The 19313-nt window shown below is 40.6% G+C and overlaps 3 protein-coding genes across 4 annotated transcripts; 1 reads left to right on the top strand and 2 right to left on the bottom strand.

Annotated features, from left to right (window-relative positions):
- Positions 1-810: 810 nt before the first annotated feature.
- On the bottom strand, positions 811-1518 carry LOC103141782 (fatty acid-binding protein, liver-type-like). The gene is made up of 4 exons (XM_007557554.2): positions 1406-1518; positions 1156-1328; positions 968-1060; positions 811-897 (listed from the first exon to the last, which is right to left on the bottom strand). Exons 1-4 carry the CDS (start codon positions 1470-1472, stop codon positions 847-849), a joined length of 384 nt encoding a protein of 127 aa, XP_007557616.1. The 5' UTR covers positions 1473-1518; the 3' UTR covers positions 811-846.
- Positions 1519-2714: 1196 nt separating this feature from the next.
- Positions 2715-5981, bottom strand: LOC103141780 (isotocin-neurophysin IT 1-like). 2 transcript variants are annotated; one of them, XM_016674042.1, is made up of 4 exons: positions 5807-5981; positions 5610-5734; positions 4701-4905; positions 2715-3058 (listed from the first exon to the last, which is right to left on the bottom strand). In XM_016674042.1, the coding sequence occupies exons 1-4, from the start codon at positions 5868-5870 to the stop codon at positions 2916-2918; spliced, it is 537 nt and encodes a 178-aa protein (XP_016529528.1). In that variant the 5' UTR covers positions 5871-5981; the 3' UTR covers positions 2715-2915. The 2 variants fall into 2 exon arrangements, with proteins under 2 accessions (XP_016529528.1, XP_016529530.1); XM_016674044.1 differs by having other exon boundaries at positions 5610-5731.
- Positions 5982-7575: 1594 nt separating this feature from the next.
- On the top strand, positions 7576-18184 carry LOC103141781 (zinc finger protein 366-like). Its single transcript, XM_007557552.2, has 8 exons — positions 7576-7665; positions 8528-8685; positions 11527-12546; positions 12857-13024; positions 13660-13810; positions 14746-14937; positions 16452-16626; positions 16707-18184. The coding sequence occupies exons 3-8, from the start codon at positions 11534-11536 to the stop codon at positions 17276-17278; spliced, it is 2271 nt and encodes a 756-aa protein (XP_007557614.1). The 5' UTR covers positions 7576-7665; positions 8528-8685; positions 11527-11533; the 3' UTR covers positions 17279-18184.
- Positions 18185-19313: the final 1129 nt, after the last annotated feature.

Raw genomic sequence — 19313 nt, 5'->3', positions numbered from 1 at the left:
TTCAACAGTTAAGCTGATTTTTATCCTACAAATTTTGAAAAATTAACTTTTGAATCCTCCCAGTGAGGTCAAGACATTGGGAACAAGGCGGAGTTGGTGACAGATTAACTGCTTTTAATTTGTAGGATCAGATTAAATTTAACTTTGAAAATATGAAAATCTTTTTCCAAGAAATCACATGTGCTCAGAAGCAAACCTCTTGCCACCCATGACCTTTTCAAAACCCAAGACCATTGTGATCCAAGTACTCACTTTAAAAATGACATGTCAAATTTCCCCAGCAACATTTGCTTTATAGCAAGCAAGTCCAACCAACTTTAAGGGGATTTCCACTGGTATTTTGTGTAGCTCCACATTACCAGAAAGTGACCTCAAATCCAGATCTGCCACACAGGTGCAAGTATTTCCATAAACTAAACCCACATTAAGCGACACATGGCTTCCTTTTCACCTTTAAAAACTTAGTTTAGTTGGGCTTTTAGAGAGTTGCAAGGCAGCACAAACTCTGGAGTTAAATGAACAGTTCTCTCCCCTTTGTGCTTCAGAGCCAGTCTAGCACAGTGGAGTTCAAGATTTCAATACATGGTCTGCACAAGCCCATTAAACTTAAGGTCTTTTTTATGCAAGCAAGACAGATTTAAGGAAGAGTGTGATGCTGTGGTGTCCAAGAGTCAGTAAAAATTTGCTTGTGTCCTTTAGCTAAGCCCAAGACAGACTGAAGTCTTGCATAAGGATCCATGCACTAACCTTAAAGAATTTGCCACTATAAACCTTACATGGAGGAATTCAAGTTCAATAAAGAGAGATAAATGCTGCTTTCATGTTTATTATACAAAGTGTAAACATCTACATGCGTTTGCTTATCCTCTTGTAAACAATGCTGCCAACAGTCATCGTCTGAAAAGAAAAGACGACGTTAATAAGTCTGTCCAAGAGGCAACCAGAGCTCATAGTTTGAAGAACTTACATTTACAATAGTGTTGGCATCAGTCAGTTCTGTGACCGACTCGATTCCTTTAAGAGAAACCTTCAGCTTGTTGCCGTCACGAACCACCACTCCCTTCAAGGTAGAAGTTAAAGATTTAACACTAAACAGTTAACCCAGTCAGGTTGGGTCAGAACCCATTTAAAGTCAAACAGGTGAGTTTAACTTACCTTGACCTTCTCTCCAGTTAAGGTTTGCAGCTCTGTCTCTTTTCCAATGGTGAAGGAGTTTGTAATGACATTTGAGCCAGTAGTGACCGTCACTTTGAAGTCATCACCAGTCTCTTCAATTTCAGAGACGCTCTTAAGATCTTTACCTTTCTGGATGAGTTCATCAGGAACACCTAGAATACGTCGGATTAAAGCCATGCCTATTGTTCACACACAGTTTGACCACAAGTCTGTTAAAGCATCAACTCACCAACAGCCTTCATAAACACCTCAAAGTTCTCATGAGACTCCAGCTGGTATTTCCCAGTGAAAGACATGATGGCAGACAGTGAAGGTAGAGAAAAATGAGGATCCTGCCTCTTTTATACTCTCAGACTGCAGTAGATCAATGATTAACCGCAGGTGATTCCAATTAGGCGGAGTCAGGCCACCTCATGCAAGGTCACATCGACCACAGCAGATAAAACTCTTGGCGGAGATAAACAGCTTAGCAACTTAACTAAGGTTTGGTGAAACTTAACAAACATTAGGAAACAGAGACGGTGAGAAAAAGCAAAAGAAAGAACCACAAACAAATGTTGACATAATTTTTTGTGCATGACCAACATGGGAATGACCTTTGACTTGACTGTTAGTTGAGACACAAAATCCAACAATGAAGATGACCTGAAGGCAGCTACCAAAGCAATCTGAACTTCTGCTACAGATTGGAAGTGCTAAGAGGCTGACCGGTGCATTGATGCAGCAATTCATGCAAGAGGAATCCCAGCCAGGCAATGAGTTCATTTATAGCTCTGGTCAAGGACAGTTTATTTTTTCAGTACGCTGACATCTTTGAATTCAGTTTTTTAAAAATTATGCTTAAGATTAAATTTTTCCAAGAAATTGAGTTTTGAGTTTTCATCAGCATTAGCCATAATCAGTAAAACTGATTTAAAAACCTTCACATATATCAATCTTTGGGAAGTTGAGCTAATAATTTTTCTCATCTTTTGAAATTAAGTAGTAAAGTAAATAATCTTTGAAGTTAAATTCAACTTAAATGAGATGCCCATATATGGTAATAAATTTACATTTGTTTTTTTTCTGGCAAGAACCCTCAAGGTGCACAAATCCACAGTGTGAACTATGATCCACATTTGATTTCAAAGGTACTTTGGTCAGATTAAGTGACTTTTCACGATAAGATTTTTGATGATGAGAGTTTTCACTAAGCAGACTAATATAACCGTTTATTCTGCTCAGTGCAACATCGCTCGTCTGCAGCCTGTCTTTCAAAATGTTTTCCTCCGACTGAAACACATTTCTTTGTCATTACCTCTTGAACTGAACACAGTTCAGACATTAAGCTGAGAAAAAAAATGGCTCAAAGGTGTCCAGATAATCACCCTAAAGGTTGCAACATTGATATTTGCACACAACCTCATGTGAGGATCTGAAAGATAAGGGCAGCTCTGATGATAGTGGGATATGTTCGAACACTAAACCTGATAAGGCTAATGCTGACCCTTTCTTCACCTTGTGCAGAAAAGAAGAAAAAAAAAAACAGAGGCATGTTATACTTTCTCCCAACTTTATTTCAGCATGCAGAACTCTGGATGACCTCTCTGTATTCATCCCTGTTTTCATACTCAAAAATATATTGACAAAGGCACTCTACTGAAGCGCTAAAGGTGGTGACAGACATGGAAACACAGCTATACAGCAGGAACTACAAGTCCCATTGTCCTTGCAGAGAGACCTTCGGGTAGCGGAGGTGCTCATTGGTGGGTTCGGTGAGAAGTGTGGCGGGCCAGATGCAGGAGCCTGAGGATGATGTCGGTGGGGTCACTGCCTTCCAACTGGCTGCTTTGGTCGTCTCCGTCGTCCTCAGGGAGGCACGACTGATCAGAAGTGCAGCTTTCTGTGGTGGAAAAAAAGAAAGACGGAGGAGTTAATGCTGCGGCATTTCACTGCGACTGCACTTGAACGGGCAGAAAAAAAGGCATTTTCCTGTAATTTCCCCACCACTTAGAGCTACAAGAGGATCAGAATGATCTAAAGAGAATAATCAACATGTTTGTTCCTGCTTTTATTGTTCTGCAAGTCTTCTGCTTTTATTCCATGTTGCCTATTAAGTGGTTAAATGCCGCTTTTGCAAGTTTATTTATTTTAACAGTGTTGTTTTCTTGTAAATGTGACCCTGTGACTTAATGGTACTTGCCTGTTTACATTAAGATAACAAATTTAAAGCAACGGTTGGTTTCTAAAGAGGATTTCAACATAAATTCAGCCTTTCAAGAAAAGGTTGCAAAATTAGCATTTAAACTGGAACGAAAAAAGCTGCTACTGATGCATCGACACCAGTAATGAGTCATATTTAGATTAATTATACATCCTTCTGTCAGAACTAAAAAAGAAATCTTTCAGATGAGAAGTGAAACACTCAAAATCGAAGAAAGGAAGTATGTTCGTCTTCTGTTTACAGGCATAGATCTTTATGGTACTTTAACTTGATTTACATCTAAAAGTTCTCTGTGCTTATCTAAAGGCTGTCGTGTAAACTGTTATTTAGGTATTTATAGAAAGTTCTACAATGACTATCTAGAATCTGTTTTTTGTTTCTTAAATTAGAAATTTCACTTTGTTTTCACTTCACACCTTAGTTTCTTTAAAATATGCACTTTGCTCACATTTGTATTTAAATTGTGTGAGGATTTAAACGCTTTGGCAGATAATTACAATAAGTTGAGAAGCCCTCCCTGTTGTCAGCAAATCAAATAAAAATGTTGATGTTGTAATAAAATTATATGAATGTTTAAAAATGGGCCTTGTTTCACCCAGGGTTGTTTCAAAGGTAATGTTTGTTTCTTCCATACACACTGCCACCTACTGGCCAACATGGGCATGTCCTTTACCATTGTTGTCCTTATCCATTGTGAGACGTTTGTCGACAAAAACCAGAACTAAAATACTGAAGGGATTTTTAATTATCTTGGATTAAAATAGTTTTTAATCATCTGGAAATAAAACTGACATGGCGCATCACTGGGTCTTAACCGATACCGATCCATTTAGTTTGCGACTTTTAGGTTTTTGAAGCCAAAGCAACAGTTTTTGAAAATGAGTTTACTTGTAAAAGTAAAGTATGTGACTTGAAGACCCAACAACAGTAAAGGAGGGAATCAAAACTCCAAGTTAGATGAGTAACGGTGCTCTATGATATCTCGGAAAATAAAGTATGATGTAGAACAAATGGAGCTGAAGATGATGGAGTAATGAAAGACGCACAGGAGACAAGTTTTTAAAAAATTACACTAAAAATATAAAGCAATGGTAAAAAGCATATTTTCATATTTTATACAGTTATCTTAATATATTGTGTAATTTCTTTGTCTAGACATTTTTTGATTGCCTGTGTTGCCATAATGGACTGGTACATTTTCTTCACCTGCTACTTGAAAAGCAAGAACGTTACAATTTTTTTTTCATGCCTAAAGTAAATGCACCATTCCATTACGACAACTTTTTGTCTTGAATCAGTGTCTGTTTCCGGATTCTCTGACCTGCATCGCAGCAAAGTCCTGCAGCGGCGCAGCGTCCTCCCTCTGAGCCACAGGCTCTCCCTCCGGCCTGACAGGGGGTGAGCAAGTAGTTCTCCTCCACGCAGTGTGCCGACTCGGGGGAACCCATGAGGCAGCCGATGCCCTCCCCGCAGCAGATGCTGGGGCCGTAGCAGCGGCCCCGGTCTCCAGGGCCGCAAGACATGCACTATGGAGGGAAAGAAAAAGAATCTGAAGTATTTTTTTGTCTAGTTTCTAGTGCAAATATCTTAGTGCACTTAAAAGAAGACAAAACTAACGTAAAATGAACATTGAGTCACTTATAACTTGAGAAAAACATCTTGCTAGTGAAATAATCTGAAAGTGGGATTAATACTTTTTCATCAATATTAAGGAATTATTTATCTAGTAGAAGCTCATATTTCTAGCTGGACAGTTAGCTGTAAGTTAGTGCACTTGAAATAAGAAACTAGACCAAACGCAACAATTTTTGCAAATTAACTTGTTTTGTGTTTTTGCAGTGTTTATCTTTTACTATGCTTATTCAATTTGATGCAGTTTGTTTCTATACTGCCAATTTGCAACAAATGCCATCTTACAGCACATTACCAAACAAAAAAGTCCAATTTGTAAACAGAAATAAATCAAGTCAGTCTAATAACTGTATACACATTTTACTGCATATATTTCCATCCTAGATTTTCAGTTCTATTTCTGAAATTTATCTTGAATCCAACACGTTCTCACATTTCTGAAGAGAAAGAAAATGCAAGGAGATCTGTTCTGAAAGTTGTCATAGCTATCTATATTTTTTTGTCATTCAGCTTTGATAGGTGACAAATTTCAATTTGACAAGGAAAAAGCATTTTACTTTGAGTTTGTAGCTTAAAAATTAAAATTGGAGCGACAAACCTTTCGGAGAGGAGCATCCATGATTGACCTCTTTCCACCGATGGGGCAGTTGGAGATGTAACACGCCGAACAAACGGACAGGAGGAAAAGCAGGCCCACGGACATGGCAGCTCCAGACATTTCTGCTGAGAATAAAGGCTGTTAAATACAGGAAATGGACTCGGCTACAGAGATGTCCTGAGATCAAACCCGTTCACCTGTTTCTTCACGATCTGCTTTACAAGCGCTCAGAGGTGATTGCTGTGGTCTCCGTCCTTGCATCTGCCGTTCACAGGTCTTATATATTCCTCAAGGCAACTTTTGAAAGTGACCCAGAAAGCCGAAAGCCACTTAAAAATCTCTAATGAATGTTCTTTGGATGCAGAGATGAATCGTCACAGTGGGAGGACAGGGTCAAAGGGCCAGGTCGTCGTGCTTACGTCTCTTTTGGCGAAGTTCATTACTGAAGGTCTTGTGGAGCGTGACCGTGCATGTTAGAGATGAGAAAGACCATCAGAGAGGTCAAGATGAGCATGCAGGGTTGAAATTATTCTAATTATTAAAGATCACACGGACTGTAGAACGTTGATCTGCAATTATTAGAAGACAGTTTGAGTTTTGGGTTTATTCTTAAGATTTTTTGACATGTTCTGGAGTGCTGTCAAGAAAGAGTGAACTTACAGGTGATCAGAGGAGGTCTGTGGTCAAAACTGAACGCTAAGTGGCCGCGTTTGGCTCGGCGGCCATGTTCTCCTTGAAGCAATGCAACACTGATGATGACAAATCGTCCCACTACTAAAAATGTCCTCCATTCTTCTTTAAGTCCTTAATTCTTCAGAGGAATTGAGGCACACATTGTTCAGGATCTGAGGTTAATTGCTTTTATGAGCTAATTAACACACTTAATGACCAGCCACAACCCGCAGAAGGCAGCTACATCTCAACAATGATATGAGCTCAATTAGTGCACCTTTCTGCAGAAGCCACCTCGTTTCAACTAACTTTTGTTCCAGGTGTAAGTTTGTTAGAAACGAATATGTGGAACAACTCACAGTTTCACTTGCCTCCTACTGGCTGCGAGTTGTTTACCTGGACAAGGTAAAGGAACAACCTTCCCTCCATCTATGCTGATGGGAATGTGACAGTTTTGTGCAAACATTTACAACACAAAAGGCCTTTGAAATTCACTTTTGTTGAGTAAAGCTTCCATCTTTAATATTACTTTGTTTTTTTTTTTTGTTTTTTATTACAAATTACAGTAAAAAAAACAACAACTTTGCATTTCTATTTATTTTTACTTTACTCCCTGTAAATAAAATACAGTGAAAAAAACAAACTTTATAAATCATGTAATTGGTAAATGTGGTTCATATGAGTGTGATTAATCTCCCATCATCTTCATGGAAGAGAAGCAGGAAGAACAGCCGTATAAATTTTGTTTGAAGTTCACTAGAAGCCATGTGTGGGCCGTAGGACGCCCATTAGACCAAAATGCATCTGTAAGTCGCTACATGCATGTGTGGAACCTTGAGCACACCATTCCCCTGATGAAACACGGTGGTGGTGGCAGCATGCTGTGGCCATGCTTTCTTACATCTGTCACAGGGAAGCTAGACAGAGTTGGTGGGGATCTGAATGAATATAAACACTGAAATGTTAAAGGCTGCAAAACATCAGGATTTAAAGGCCTTTAGTTTCATCTGTGTTTCTGGAGTTGATGGTTTCTTCATTATTTACTTAGATCTGGTCTTAGTTCATTCATCTATGTGTGTTAACTTCGGTGCATTAGAGTTGGGTTCCTTAAGTTTTTCCTTTCATCTGGTTTCCTGTGTCTTAGTTTTGTTTCTTTCTCCTTTTCTTCAGCCTCCCAGCTGTTTTTCATCTCCTCATTTCCTCTGCCTGCTCTCCCTCTCTCCCAGCTGCCGCTACTCGCCTTTGATTGCTCCTTTGTCACGGCCACCTTTCCTTCAGTACTTAAGCTCTTCAGTTTGTGTTAATCCTCACTGGTTCTTCTGTTGATCTTTGTGACTTACTCCATGCCTTGCGCCGTCTGTCCAGCCATTTCTACCTGCTATTTGTAAGTTTTCTCAGCAGTTTCACTAAATATGTCTTCCATGACAACTCCAAGTGTCTGTCTACCTGTCATGCCACAAAACACAAGAGAGAGGGAGAGGTTCACTGTCCAGCAGGACGATGACCCTAATCATACAATCAGATCTATGATGGAATAGTTTCAAAGCTCAAGTCCAGTTTCTTGGTGGTATTATGCTGCAACTTTTGGATGCATTTCTTCCACAATCAAGTCAAATAAATACTTCTTTTCAGGCCTCAGAGACAAATGACTTAATGATGAGGGATATGCATCCACAAGCCCCAGAATGGTGGGTGTCCAGCAATGCACCCTGGTTAAAAATAAAAAACAAAACCGTATCCAGTTGTTAGAATGGCCTGGTCAAAGTCCAGGCTGAAATCTGTGGCAACATTTAAAAATTGCTTTTCACACGGTTATCCATGTGATCTGACTGAGCTTTTGTGATGTGGGAAAACATGTTGAAGGGGTATGAATACTTTTGCAAGGCACTGAATTTCACTGCAAACTAAATCATCTTGCATTTCCTTAAAATAGACCGATGGTAAAAAAAGAACGTAAAAAATGACACCAGTGGAAAGATTCAGTCCATCATTGCATGCCAATTCACAACTCTTAACAATTCAAATTGTGTTTGTGCAACATCAACTCTCCTCCTCAAGTTCCTCCAAAAACCTGTGCAAATCCCTATTTCATAGAGAAATGGAGATGTCTATCTAGTGTTTCCTTATTTTTCTGCAGGAAGGCACTAGGCTTGTTGACTTCCTCTCCCCTCCCTTCCTTCCTTCTCTCCGAAGGTACTCATCTGAAAAATGAGAACAAAGTGATTGTTCCTGTTCTCTTTCTTAAGTCACTTCAAATGCTATCCGTGGACGGGCGGCTCATTGTCAGGAGAGCTGCGGAGCGAGCGAGAGGAAGAGAACTCAGGCTCAGGTACAACAGCAACAAGAGCAGCAGCGGCAGCACTTCAGCCAAAAGCATCACAGAGAGAGGGGGAGAAAAACGCTGGTAAGTTGCACGCAGGCTTCCCTGCAGCCTGACAGGACACACTGGCATGGCACAGACTGGCACATGAGGAGGGGCTTCACTTTTAATGGATTGTTTGGGATGAGTGTGGCAAACAGGCAGGGGTCTGTGCTCACAGCGACTCAAGCAGCAGCAGGAGGAGTGAGGAGGACAGAGTCCAGGAGAGAGAATTCAACTTCAGAGACAGAAAACAATGAAAACTTTGATTTTCGTTTCCGGCAGCTCGAAAACCTGAAAAGTGACAGAATAATATTTTTGATCAAACTTGCACCCTGCATTAGGAATATTATTTTTTAACACATCTGCACTTTTTTTGTTTTGTTGAATTGCAATTTCTCTGTGTCCCCGCATCAGGAATATTCAAATTGTTATAAAGGTCTGCAGAGAGGAGAAATCATTTCATAATTACAAAATGTATTCTAAACTGTGCTGTTGTTGACCAAACACTGAATAACAATTGTAGATTATAAATGCTGAACTGTTTATCTAATATCTCATAAAGGTCACATTCTACCACTGTAAACGGCTCACCTTTAACTATTATGTTAGAATAATAGTTAGTTTCCAGCTTATTCTCACGAATAAGTTGGAAGTGATTACCAGGAATAGAAGGATGATGTTATGAACGACATTGTTTAGAACTGTTTTGAATGCCATGCAGAAGTGAGATGGTTCCCCTTTTTAGTTATCGTTTTCGTCCATCGTCTACAAAATCACACTAAGAGACGGCCGTGAAGATGCCATCTACATCACTGTTGTTATTGTTAGTTACTTGAGTCAGAAAGCCAATTTTAACATGGTGAGAAGTTAGAAAAGTGGACAGTTCTTCTGTGCGTGCAAAAATAAAGCGAAGAGATGAACAGAGCACAGAGAAAAGAGATGGAGAAGCGAAAAGTCTGCAGGAGGTAGAGGTGAACATTTCTCAGAGAACTTCCCGATTTCAGACGAGGAGGAGACCTGTGAGAAAGAAAGAAGTGAAAGGTTTCAGGTTGAACACCGAAAGATGTGGGTGTCGGCGCCGCTCCGTACCCTTTTCAACCTTTACTTTATAAAAATGCTTCAGAGGAACTGCTCCCCATCTTCAACTGAAACCAGAAGCAGGGTCAGAAGATGAGCTTTTATAAACTGTTCCTCTTAATGATGCGTCTGGGGGTAAAAATAAGCATTGATCGAAAGTAGATCTGCTTAATAACTGTACTTTGTATATTTTAAAACTATTAGCTGCTCTTTTTTTGATGCCAATTCTGCAGATCCGTCTCCGATTTGGATCTATTACATGTCACACCTCTGATTCACTTTACTTGTTTAAATATCATTCAAAATATAAACTTTAAAAAGTCAGATTTCGGTTTCCTCATGTCTTGCTAAATTGTCCAAACTCCTTTAACGCTCTCTTTTTTTTTTTTTTGTCACAACCACAAACTTCAGTGTACTGCCTTTTGTTAGGGAACATTAGAAACCAAACATGATGCTTCAAACATGAAGACCAAGGTACACAGCAGACAGGTCAGGAATTAAACAGTGGCGAAGTTTGAATTACATTTAGATTAGAAACAGATATCCTGAGCTTTGAACACCTCTCAGATGAACACAACTGGGAACCTACAGAGACATGGCAATAAATCTAAACTGACACTCTGAGCAAGGATAGCATTAATAAGCATGTAAAAGACTCTTTGTAACTCTGGAGGAGCTGCAAAGATCAGGTAAGAGAATCTGTTGAGATGTAGGAGAGCGAGAAGAGAAAAGTTACTGTTGCAAAGAATGTCATAAGATTTCCTAGATAAGTGGGACAAGGTTTGCCAATCAGATGAGTGAAACTGTTTTTTTAACCAAAAAAATAATCATCCTGAACTTGACAACCTCACAGTGAAACATGGTGATGAGTGGGACATTTCAAGAGGAATGAATAGTTTTCAATGCACTGTAAGAGGACATGTATTCTGTAAAATCAGCTTGGCTAATATAAAAAAACATGAGCTTTTTAAATTAAGTATTCATAGGTTTTAGACCAGAGCAAAAACATGTACTGCAGACTTCCTCTGAAATCTGCAAGCAGACTGATGAACATCAGTGCCTAACACTGGGGTTTCCAAACGTCACATGGACTAAAATCAAGTCAAAAGGAATTCTGGGCCCTAAAATACATCTTACAGCAACTCCAACAATAAACTAAGCATGCAACAATTTAATTCAACAAATGAAGTGGTCGATTTGTTGATGGGAAGGATTTAGAAATCATTTTAAATCCAAAACTTACTGCAGGTTTGCCTTGATAAAAGTAACTTTGCAGATTTTCTAGGTATCAATTGGGGGGGAAATAACAGAACACAACTGTTGAGAACGAGAATCTCAATCGATGAATCATAATTTGTATTGACACATGGAGCATAAAATCAGCCAAGAAAAGCATTCAGACTTTACTTATTTTATTAACTTTCTAGGTATCAATTGGGGGGGAAATAACAGAACACAACCTAATGAATTCTGATCAATAAAATCTTGTTTGAATAATGCTTGCTGTATTTAGCCAAGTTTATTAAATTAACTAAAAGCTAATTTTTGGTGCAGCAAAGTTTACTTTTGAGTAAACTTCACAGGTTCTTGCAAGAGAAAGCAAAAAACACAATTACTTTTTGTGTTCTGGCCAGTATGTTCTATTGTAAGATGATTTTACTTTGTGATAATTTTGTCCTGATTAAAAATAGAAAGTCCACATCAAATAACCTTTGACTTTGGGGTCAAATTTGTATCCCTCCCCATAACGGCCCCCCACACTTTGGACACCTCAGGTCTAACAGCTGCTTGTTCTGTTTTCTGTAGAATAACGATGGAGAAAGACACTGTGAACTTCTCACCAGGCGACAGTCCGTCTCAAGGAGACAGGCTTAGACAAGCACCTCAGCGGGGTTTCTACTTGGGCCCAGCCCCTCTTTATATTAAGCCCCCAAGATTCTCTTTACCCAGTTACCCCACCATCGACCCCTACAGCGCTCTCACCACGCCGGCGTTCTTCCCCGTGCCCGGCCTCGGTTACGTTCCCAAAGAAGGATTCCCAAAAAAGAAGAGGCTTCATCTCAAAGCGGGCGCCCAGGGGGAAGAGTCGCCTGATGTACAACAGGAGGAGGCAGAACAGAGCAGGAGCAAGAAGAAGCTGAACATCTCTCATGTCCCCTTCTCGCTTCCACCTCGCTCCATTTCCTCCACGCCCTCTCGACCAATACCTGGGATGATTGAGCTGAATAGGCTGCAGCTTCACAGCAGATCAGCAGGTTTGAGTCTCCCTGTGCAGGTGAAGCAGGAGCCTCCCAGTCCATCCTCTCTTTGGCCTTCCTCACCTCTCCATCTCCTCCACCCGCCTTACTTCCCTCCTCTTTCTCACGGCCCTTTCCCGTACCCCTTCTTCATGCCTGGGCCCGTCATGCACATCCCACCCGGTCCCTTCTACCCCAGAGAGGACCCCCGCTCCAGCAAGGCCCCACGTGACGAAGCTCCCCGCGGTGAGACCACCAACGCCGAGAAGGCGGGTCTCAACGTCCATGTAGATGACAGCTACTATGTGGACGTCGGCAGCGACCAGAAGAGATGGAAGTGCCGGATGTGTGAGAAATCCTACACGTCCAAGTACAACTTGGTCACGCACATCTTGGGCCACAACGGGATCAAGCCGCACGGCTGTCACCTCTGTGGGAAGCTGTTCAAGCAGCTCAGCCACCTGCACACACACCTCCTCACACACCAGGGCATGAGGCCTCACAAGTGCCAGGTGTGCCACAAAGCTTTCACCCAGACGAGCCACCTGAAGAGACACATGATGCAGCACAGCGACGTGAAGCCATACAGGTAGACATCTGGTAAATGTCTTAGTTCACCTCAAATAAGACAAAACTAACTTACAAGTAACTTTTCAGCAAGATATTGGAGTTTGTTTTAAGTAACTTAATATTGATGAAAAAGTACTAGTGTTAAACTCCTGCCCTATATCTTGCTGAAAAGTTACTTGTAAGTTAGTTTTGTCTTATTTCAAGGTATTTAAACTAGAAACTAAACCAAAATTATTTGGTAATATTTTGTGCCTTTGCAGTGCAGGTAAAATTCAGCTCTTTATTGCCACTCTGCTGTCACTTTAACGTCCATTTTCTAACTCCTGCAGCTGCAGTGTGTGTGGCAGAGGCTTCGCTTATCCCAGCGAGCTTCGCGCCCACGAGCTGAAGCACGAAAAAGGGCAGGAGAATGTGTGTGTGGAGTGTGGTCTGGACTTCCCCACCCTGGCCCAGCTCAAGAGACACCTCACAGTTCATCGAGGTCCCACCTTGTACAGGTGAGTACAAAATCCTTCCAAAAGATATTTATGATGTTGCCTGGTTTAAAAAAAAAGACCCTTGTTCTACGCTTTACTTCGTAGATAGCGTCACTAGACTCTTGGCTACGGAGAAACACTTAAGTTTTGAATCTAACGCAATTAACATTTGGCGGTGACGTTATGCAGCTTACCGGAAATGGTCTTTGCTGTGTCGACCAGTGGGGGCAGCATTAAATGCTTACAGCGTTTAGCCTGCTGGAAATTTATTAGAACAAGTCTTCGCTGGAAGCGGCCGTCCTCCACTGCAAAGAGAGAAATGCCGAGTTGAACGAGGCGGCTGCTAATTTTACTTCAGTGTTTGGAAGCGTGACCAACACAAACTGAACGGATTTGTTCACTTCCTCCGCTGCTATTGCTAAAACTACAAGCTTATTGGGGGGTGGGGGGAGGACTTCCCCATGAAGGAAGAACGGAATTTTAAAACAGGGCAGAAAATTGACGTCATTGTTCACAACTTCGTCTTCTGTTCCCTGATTGGCCCGGTTGAAATTCTAACGGAGGAATAAAAATCAAAAGTGAGAATAACGTAGGAAGACATGCATTTCTTCGTCCTTTCTGCACGGTTGAATAAAAACCATCTTCGGTTCCTGCAGGTGCACAGAGTGCCAGAAAACTTTCCAGTACCCGAGTCAGCTTCAGAACCACATGATGAAACACAAGGACATCAGACCGTACATCTGCAGCGAGTGTGGGATGGAGTTCATCCAGTCGCACCACCTGAAGCAGCACACCCTCACTCACAAAGTAGGTTCAAAAGGAAGGGAATGCAAAACAGAAACCAATATATTTGAGAGAAGAGGTGGCTGAAATGCAAATGTTAAGCTTCAGCAAATCCATGTATGATTTATAACCTTACAGATGATTAAAGGAAAATGGAAGCATTTTTCTCACGCTTATTTGTTTTGAAATTAAACCCAATACTTCCTCCTTGTGAACCGTTTATTTTAAAACGAAGCATTACAATAAAAGAAAAATATCTTTATTATTCATGCCAGTAAACATAAGGGAAATTCCAGCAATTTAATTTCAGGTAAGAAAACATCCAGTAATGCATGAGTCAGTGCAATTTCTTCAACGTAAGATCAATACTTAAAACTTTAACAAGTATGTTTCACTCTTTAGCTGTTATTGATGCCAAGAATGTTTTACTTGAAGGGTTGCCATAAATTCATTACAACTTGCCTTTGCCATGCCATTATAAAAACACAGTGTTTGCTGCATATTTAATGTTTTTTACTTTAAATGTTGAATAAACGCCGTGTATTCAAATATTTTGCACTGCGCAGTGCAAAATATTTATACATTAAACACCATAGAGCTAGGGTATCAAACTCATCAAAATCGCAAATGTCCTCAAAGGGGCAGTTGTTCCAGAATGTGTTGGTAACATTAACAAATTGTTTAAGATATTGATAAACACCCGTCTCTGCATTTTATGAGTGCTTCTTGAAATTAAATCAACCTGTCGCATTGAATTTGGCAGTACACAAATAAAACTGCTCTGATTTGATTGATGATATTGAATCATCTTGAAAGCTCCATTTGTGTGACCAGATTTGGCCCCTGGGCCTCGAGTTTATGACACATGTGATGTTGAGTTTCTGTCCAGAGCTCGACATTTTCTAAGCTAAATTTAAACTACAGATTTATCTTTCACCTCTCGTGTTCTTGCTCTTTAGGGGGTGAAGGAGCACAAGTGTCGCATCTGCGGCCGCGAGTTCACACTGTTGGCCAACATGAAGCGCCACGTCCTCATCCACACCAACATACGGGCCTACCAGTGCCACATGTGCTTCAAGAGCTTCGTCCAGAAGCAGACTCTCAAGGCTCACATGATCGTCCACTCGGACATCAAGCCCTATAAATGCAAGGTTGGTCAAATGTTGGTCTGAGGTGGAGATATTTGGATTTATATTTGTATATTCCTGTAACTTTTCTTTTGTGCACGAAAACGTAGTCATGGGGTCTTGACAAACTAAATGCAGAAAAGGGATACAGAGGATTTTATTAATGTGCCAAGTGATAACTCACATTTGTGTGGAAAAGGTGAATTGTTTTGCATGCACAATACTAAACTAAATGGATTTTTCTAGTTTTGCCCTGCAAGGTAAAGGTAATCGAGGGTCCAGATTTATTGTAAGGATAAACCATTCCAACCAATCTGAGGTGTTCCCTGCTGTCAAAGAAAGTTCCTTCTTTTCTGGAGTGACCTATGTGTTATAAGCGCTGAGACGATGACCAGATAGCAGAGAGGCTCATGGGAGTGGGAGCCTCCTCGTCCATAGGAAGGATATAGCGGTGCAAACCGCCTTTCTAACAATGGCCCCCCCAGCCTCCCCAGAGAACAGGCCCCACAAATAGATTTCATCTCGCTTTCTCTGCTGCTCGAGGGAGCTTCCTGTTTTCTCACGGTCCTCTTGGACAGTTTACAGTCCCTCTCTCCTCCTGAAGGAAAGGACCACCCTAATAAAAAAGAATGCAGAGGAAGGACAGCGCAGGAGTTGCCCTTCCCTGTTCTCCTCCTGGCCCCGTCTCAGGGTTGCTTCCTCTCTCCTTCTGCCTCTAGCGCTTTCTGTTTTTCTTGTGCGAGTGCGTGTTTGCGTGTGTGTGTGTGTGTGTGTGTGTGTGTTAGAAGTGAGAGAGGGAGGGTGAAGACAGAGAGGAAAACAGAAAAACAAGGATAGAGGGAGGAAGAAAGGGTGTGTGTCCTATTGTCTGCACATTCATTCATGATTACGTGTTGCTTTGCTATTCTGTGATTAACAGAGAGGAAAAGTCTGAGATTAGCTTTGAGATGCTGCAGAGGAATACATTTGCTGAAGTTATATCGAAGTACAGTTTCATGATTTCATTTTTCTTTTTCTTTTTATGGCAAATAAATGTTAGTTTTGTGCATTTAATCCAACTTCCATTAAAAATATTCTGTAAAGTTTTGCTGCTGCAGGCAAATCTTAACATCCACTAAAGTGTAGGACCTTAAATATTAACCTACTTGCAGTTTATCATAAGATGAAATAATAGTTTCCCAGTTCAAGCTGGCATAAACATAATACCATTACAATCAGGAGGGAAGGATAAAGAAATATTGCATATTTGATAAGTCTAAATGTTAGAATAACATCTAACATGTCCATGAATTAGCTTAACCTTAAATTTCTAGAATGCAAAATGAAATTTCTAACTCTATTTTTTTGTTACACTTGTGGACACAATCATTGTTGATGTTGAATACAGTAAATCCTTTACAATTGAGCGATATTGGAAGGAAAGAACGTGACAAGCATCCTGCAAAAGACGAAACTGGATTCAGAACAGCTAAAAGCAGCATTAGCATCTCGCTTGCTAATCAGAAACCTTACATCGTATGTAATTTCTTCTCTTTCAGCTTTGTGGGAAGGAATTTAACAGAATGCACAACCTAATGGGACACATGCATCTTCACTCGGACAGCAAACCCTTCAAATGCCTCTACTGCCCCAGCAAGTTCACTTTGAAGGGGAACCTCACCAGACACATGAAGGTTAAACACGGAGTCATGGACAGAGGGCTGGACGAAAGATGTAAGTAGGAAAACACTGCAAGGATTTAACATTTTCGTCAGTAAAAGTCGCTAAACGTTTTAACATGTCCTTGATCTTAGTGTTTCGTCAAAGAGGACGCCTCTGCCTGAACAGCTCCATGGGCCTCATCTCCCACTATAGCCAAGAGGAACCGTTCGACCTCTCCCAGAAAGCTCCAGGCATGCCCAGCCTCCGTCTCTCACAGTCTGACGGCGAAAGCATCCCAGGAAGCTCCTGTCAGGAGGAGGATGAGGAGAGTTTGTACAGAAGGAGCCAGTACAGTCCAGAGGTGGATCAGCAAGAGCCCCCAGGCGCGGACCAGTACATTTCTGACCTGAAGGAGGGAGAGGACGGTCGGGCTGATGAACTTCGAACTGGGAAGATGCCGAAACTAAAGAAGTACCTGGATAGTTCAGAGGACGAGTCTTTGGAAGGAGAGAAAAAATCACAAGGTCAATTTGGTAACACACGCCGCCTCCTGCAGTCGGAATCCTCTGATGAATCTGATGAAGAGGTGGATGAGCAGGGATACGCTGAAAGAGTCCGCTCCGAGTCATTTGACTATGACTCGATTTCAGAAGACGAGCGTGAGGAAAGCAAACAGCCGCTGGATGGTAGTTATGAAGGCATCGACGTAACAGAGGAAAACTGAAAGAGAGTTGATAGAGCACACAAAAGAAATTACAAGTTAAATCACGAATTGGAGAGTGAGAAAATTTTGTCAATGGCAAAAGTGAGCAAAAGTGTCTCTATTAGTAGCCATACAAAGACATTAAATATTTATTTTGTCTGACATTAAATTGGACAAAACCTTTCCTACTTTAGGTCAGATACAATTTTACAAATGGTTTCTATGTGCCTGAAATAGCAAGATTCCTTATATATTTTATCACTTTCTTTCAAATTGACATACATCAATATCATAATTCATTTAAACAACTGGAGAAAAAGATCAAATGAAGGTGCCATGGCACCATAAGATCTTGAGATAGAAATCCACAACATTTGAATTGGTTTAAGTTACAGCTGTGAAATCAACATCGCAAACACACCAATTCATTTGTGACATAAATTAATAAATGGAATAAAATTTAAAAAGGAGACATTCGGAAGAAAACTGTGGACGATTTCAAGATGCCCAACAGTGTTCATCTGTTTAAAAATAAAGTAATGGGAATGTCCAGAAAGAGGTCAGAGATTATGATTTTGTGTTTGATCTTCAATTGTATTTTTAATTCTAACATATTGTGTTCATATGCAGATCAGAAAATACACATGGATGCTTAAAGCTGTGAATTGCTACCAGTATCAGACATTGGGAATATATTCTGATTTATAAATGAGAATTAATTTGTAAATATAATGAAAGATTTATTTAATGTGCTATTTTTTACAAATCGATTTGTAATGTTCACATGATTTTGCTTCAACTGTGACTGAATTGTGTTACTTGGCATGTTTGAAGACAGTTTTTGTGGGAGATCATGCGAAAACCAAACTGTAATCAGGTTCCAACAGCACAAATTTGACTTGTGTAATAAACTGTGATTTAGTTTCTTTAGTGTCTAAATTTTGAATCTGTATGATTTAATAAGATTGTTGTTCTCATCTGCTGTGTGGGTTTTCTGTCCTACTGCTGTTAAATTGTAGCAATAACATGTTTCTACTGAATAAACACAAAATAAAATTCTCTTATTTTATTTTTTTCGGAGTAATTTTAAAGATGGCGTTAGATTTTCATCCTGTCTGACCGACAAGTTCTTCACCAAACATTAGATGGTTGCTGCAAGTTTCAAAAAGCTTGCATTGCTCCCTCTGCTTCTCTTTCAAAGCAGAGGAAGAGGAAGAGAAAACACCTATCCCCTTCTGTCTTTTAGGTTGTGATCAAACAGTGACGGACACAGTGGGTGTCCCAGACAAAAGCTTTGTGTCTGTGCGACTCAGAGTAAAGCATTGTTACTCCTCATTGCAGAAGAATCTACTAAAACTAAAATTACTGCTTTTTCTAAAGATTGGTGCCTGAACAATGGTTTCCATGCTAAATAACACATGACTGTGCAGACCAGCTCACGGGGTCATGTGTGAGCCTTCCTGCATTAGAAAGCAATAAATGCAACCTAGTGTTTGTGTTGTTTCACGCAACAGCGCCCATCACTTGTTTCCACCTCACGCTATCGTGCCAGTTCAGGTAAACGCAGTCATTTCTTGTTAGGTGAAATGCAGAACAGCAGCTTCTCCATTTCTGCCCAGCCACGACCACCGTGTCCCAGAGGGCGAAACTGCAAACAGTTTGAGGAAGTTCTCACATCCTCCTCCTCTTTCCTTTCCTCACCTACACGTTTCAATCCCAGCCCCTGGCTTTGAGAAAAAAAGCCACAAACGGTGCATATCTGTCGTCAACAGTCAGCTCCTCTCAAAGGAATCTCATTGTCTCGTGTGTGTGTAACCAGTTCCAGCTTGGAGGTTTGAGGAAAGGTAGATTTTTACATGGTGTTGCCGTCAGTATGATGCTTTTTCATGAACTGAAACTTAGGAGAGAATGAGAAGTCAAAGAATATGCAGAAATGCACTGCAGGTAGAGGTTTTTCTTCAGAAAAAGAACACACTGCAACAAAGTGGAGGGATTCTGTAGCACAGATAGAGAAAGAGGTTTTTACCCAAGTAAAAACTTTTGCTTTTTACTTTTA

This window comes from Poecilia formosa, unplaced genomic scaffold, assembly GCF_000485575.1.
Source record: "Poecilia formosa unplaced genomic scaffold, Poecilia_formosa-5.1.2 Scaffold89, whole genome shotgun sequence".
Taxonomy (NCBI): domain Eukaryota; kingdom Metazoa; phylum Chordata; class Actinopteri; order Cyprinodontiformes; family Poeciliidae; genus Poecilia; species Poecilia formosa.
Note: the sequence above shows the minus strand (reverse complement) of the source record. Positions and strands in the feature narration are given on the sequence as shown.

Coding starts and splice junctions, on each gene's coding strand:
- LOC103141780 (XM_016674042.1), bottom strand. CDS start 5,870: ATGCAAGGACGGAGACCACAGCAATCACCTCTGAGCGCTTGTAAAGCA. Junction 5,735..5,806: donor AGCAGATCGTGAAGAAACAG/GTGAACGGGTTT, acceptor CTTTATTCTCAG/CAGAAATGTCTGGAGCTGCC. Junction 4,906..5,609: donor TGGATGCTCCTCTCCGAAAG/GTTTGTCGCTCC, acceptor TTCCCTCCATAG/TGCATGTCTTGCGGCCCTGG.
- LOC103141782 (XM_007557554.2), bottom strand. CDS start 1,472: ATGTCTTTCACTGGGAAATACCAGCTGGAGTCTCATGAGAACTTTGAG. Junction 1,329..1,405: donor GGTGTTTATGAAGGCTGTTG/GTGAGTTGATGC, acceptor GACGTATTCTAG/GTGTTCCTGATGAACTCATC. Junction 1,061..1,155: donor TAACTGGAGAGAAGGTCAAG/GTAAGTTAAACT, acceptor TCTACCTTGAAG/GGAGTGGTGGTTCGTGACGG.
- LOC103141781 (XM_007557552.2), top strand. CDS start 11,534: ATGGAGAAAGACACTGTGAACTTCTCACCAGGCGACAGTCCGTCTCAA. Junction 13,811..14,745: donor AGCACACCCTCACTCACAAA/GTAGGTTCAAAA, acceptor CTTGCTCTTTAG/GGGGTGAAGGAGCACAAGTG. Junction 16,627..16,706: donor CAGAGGGCTGGACGAAAGAT/GTAAGTAGGAAA, acceptor CCTTGATCTTAG/TGTTTCGTCAAAGAGGACGC.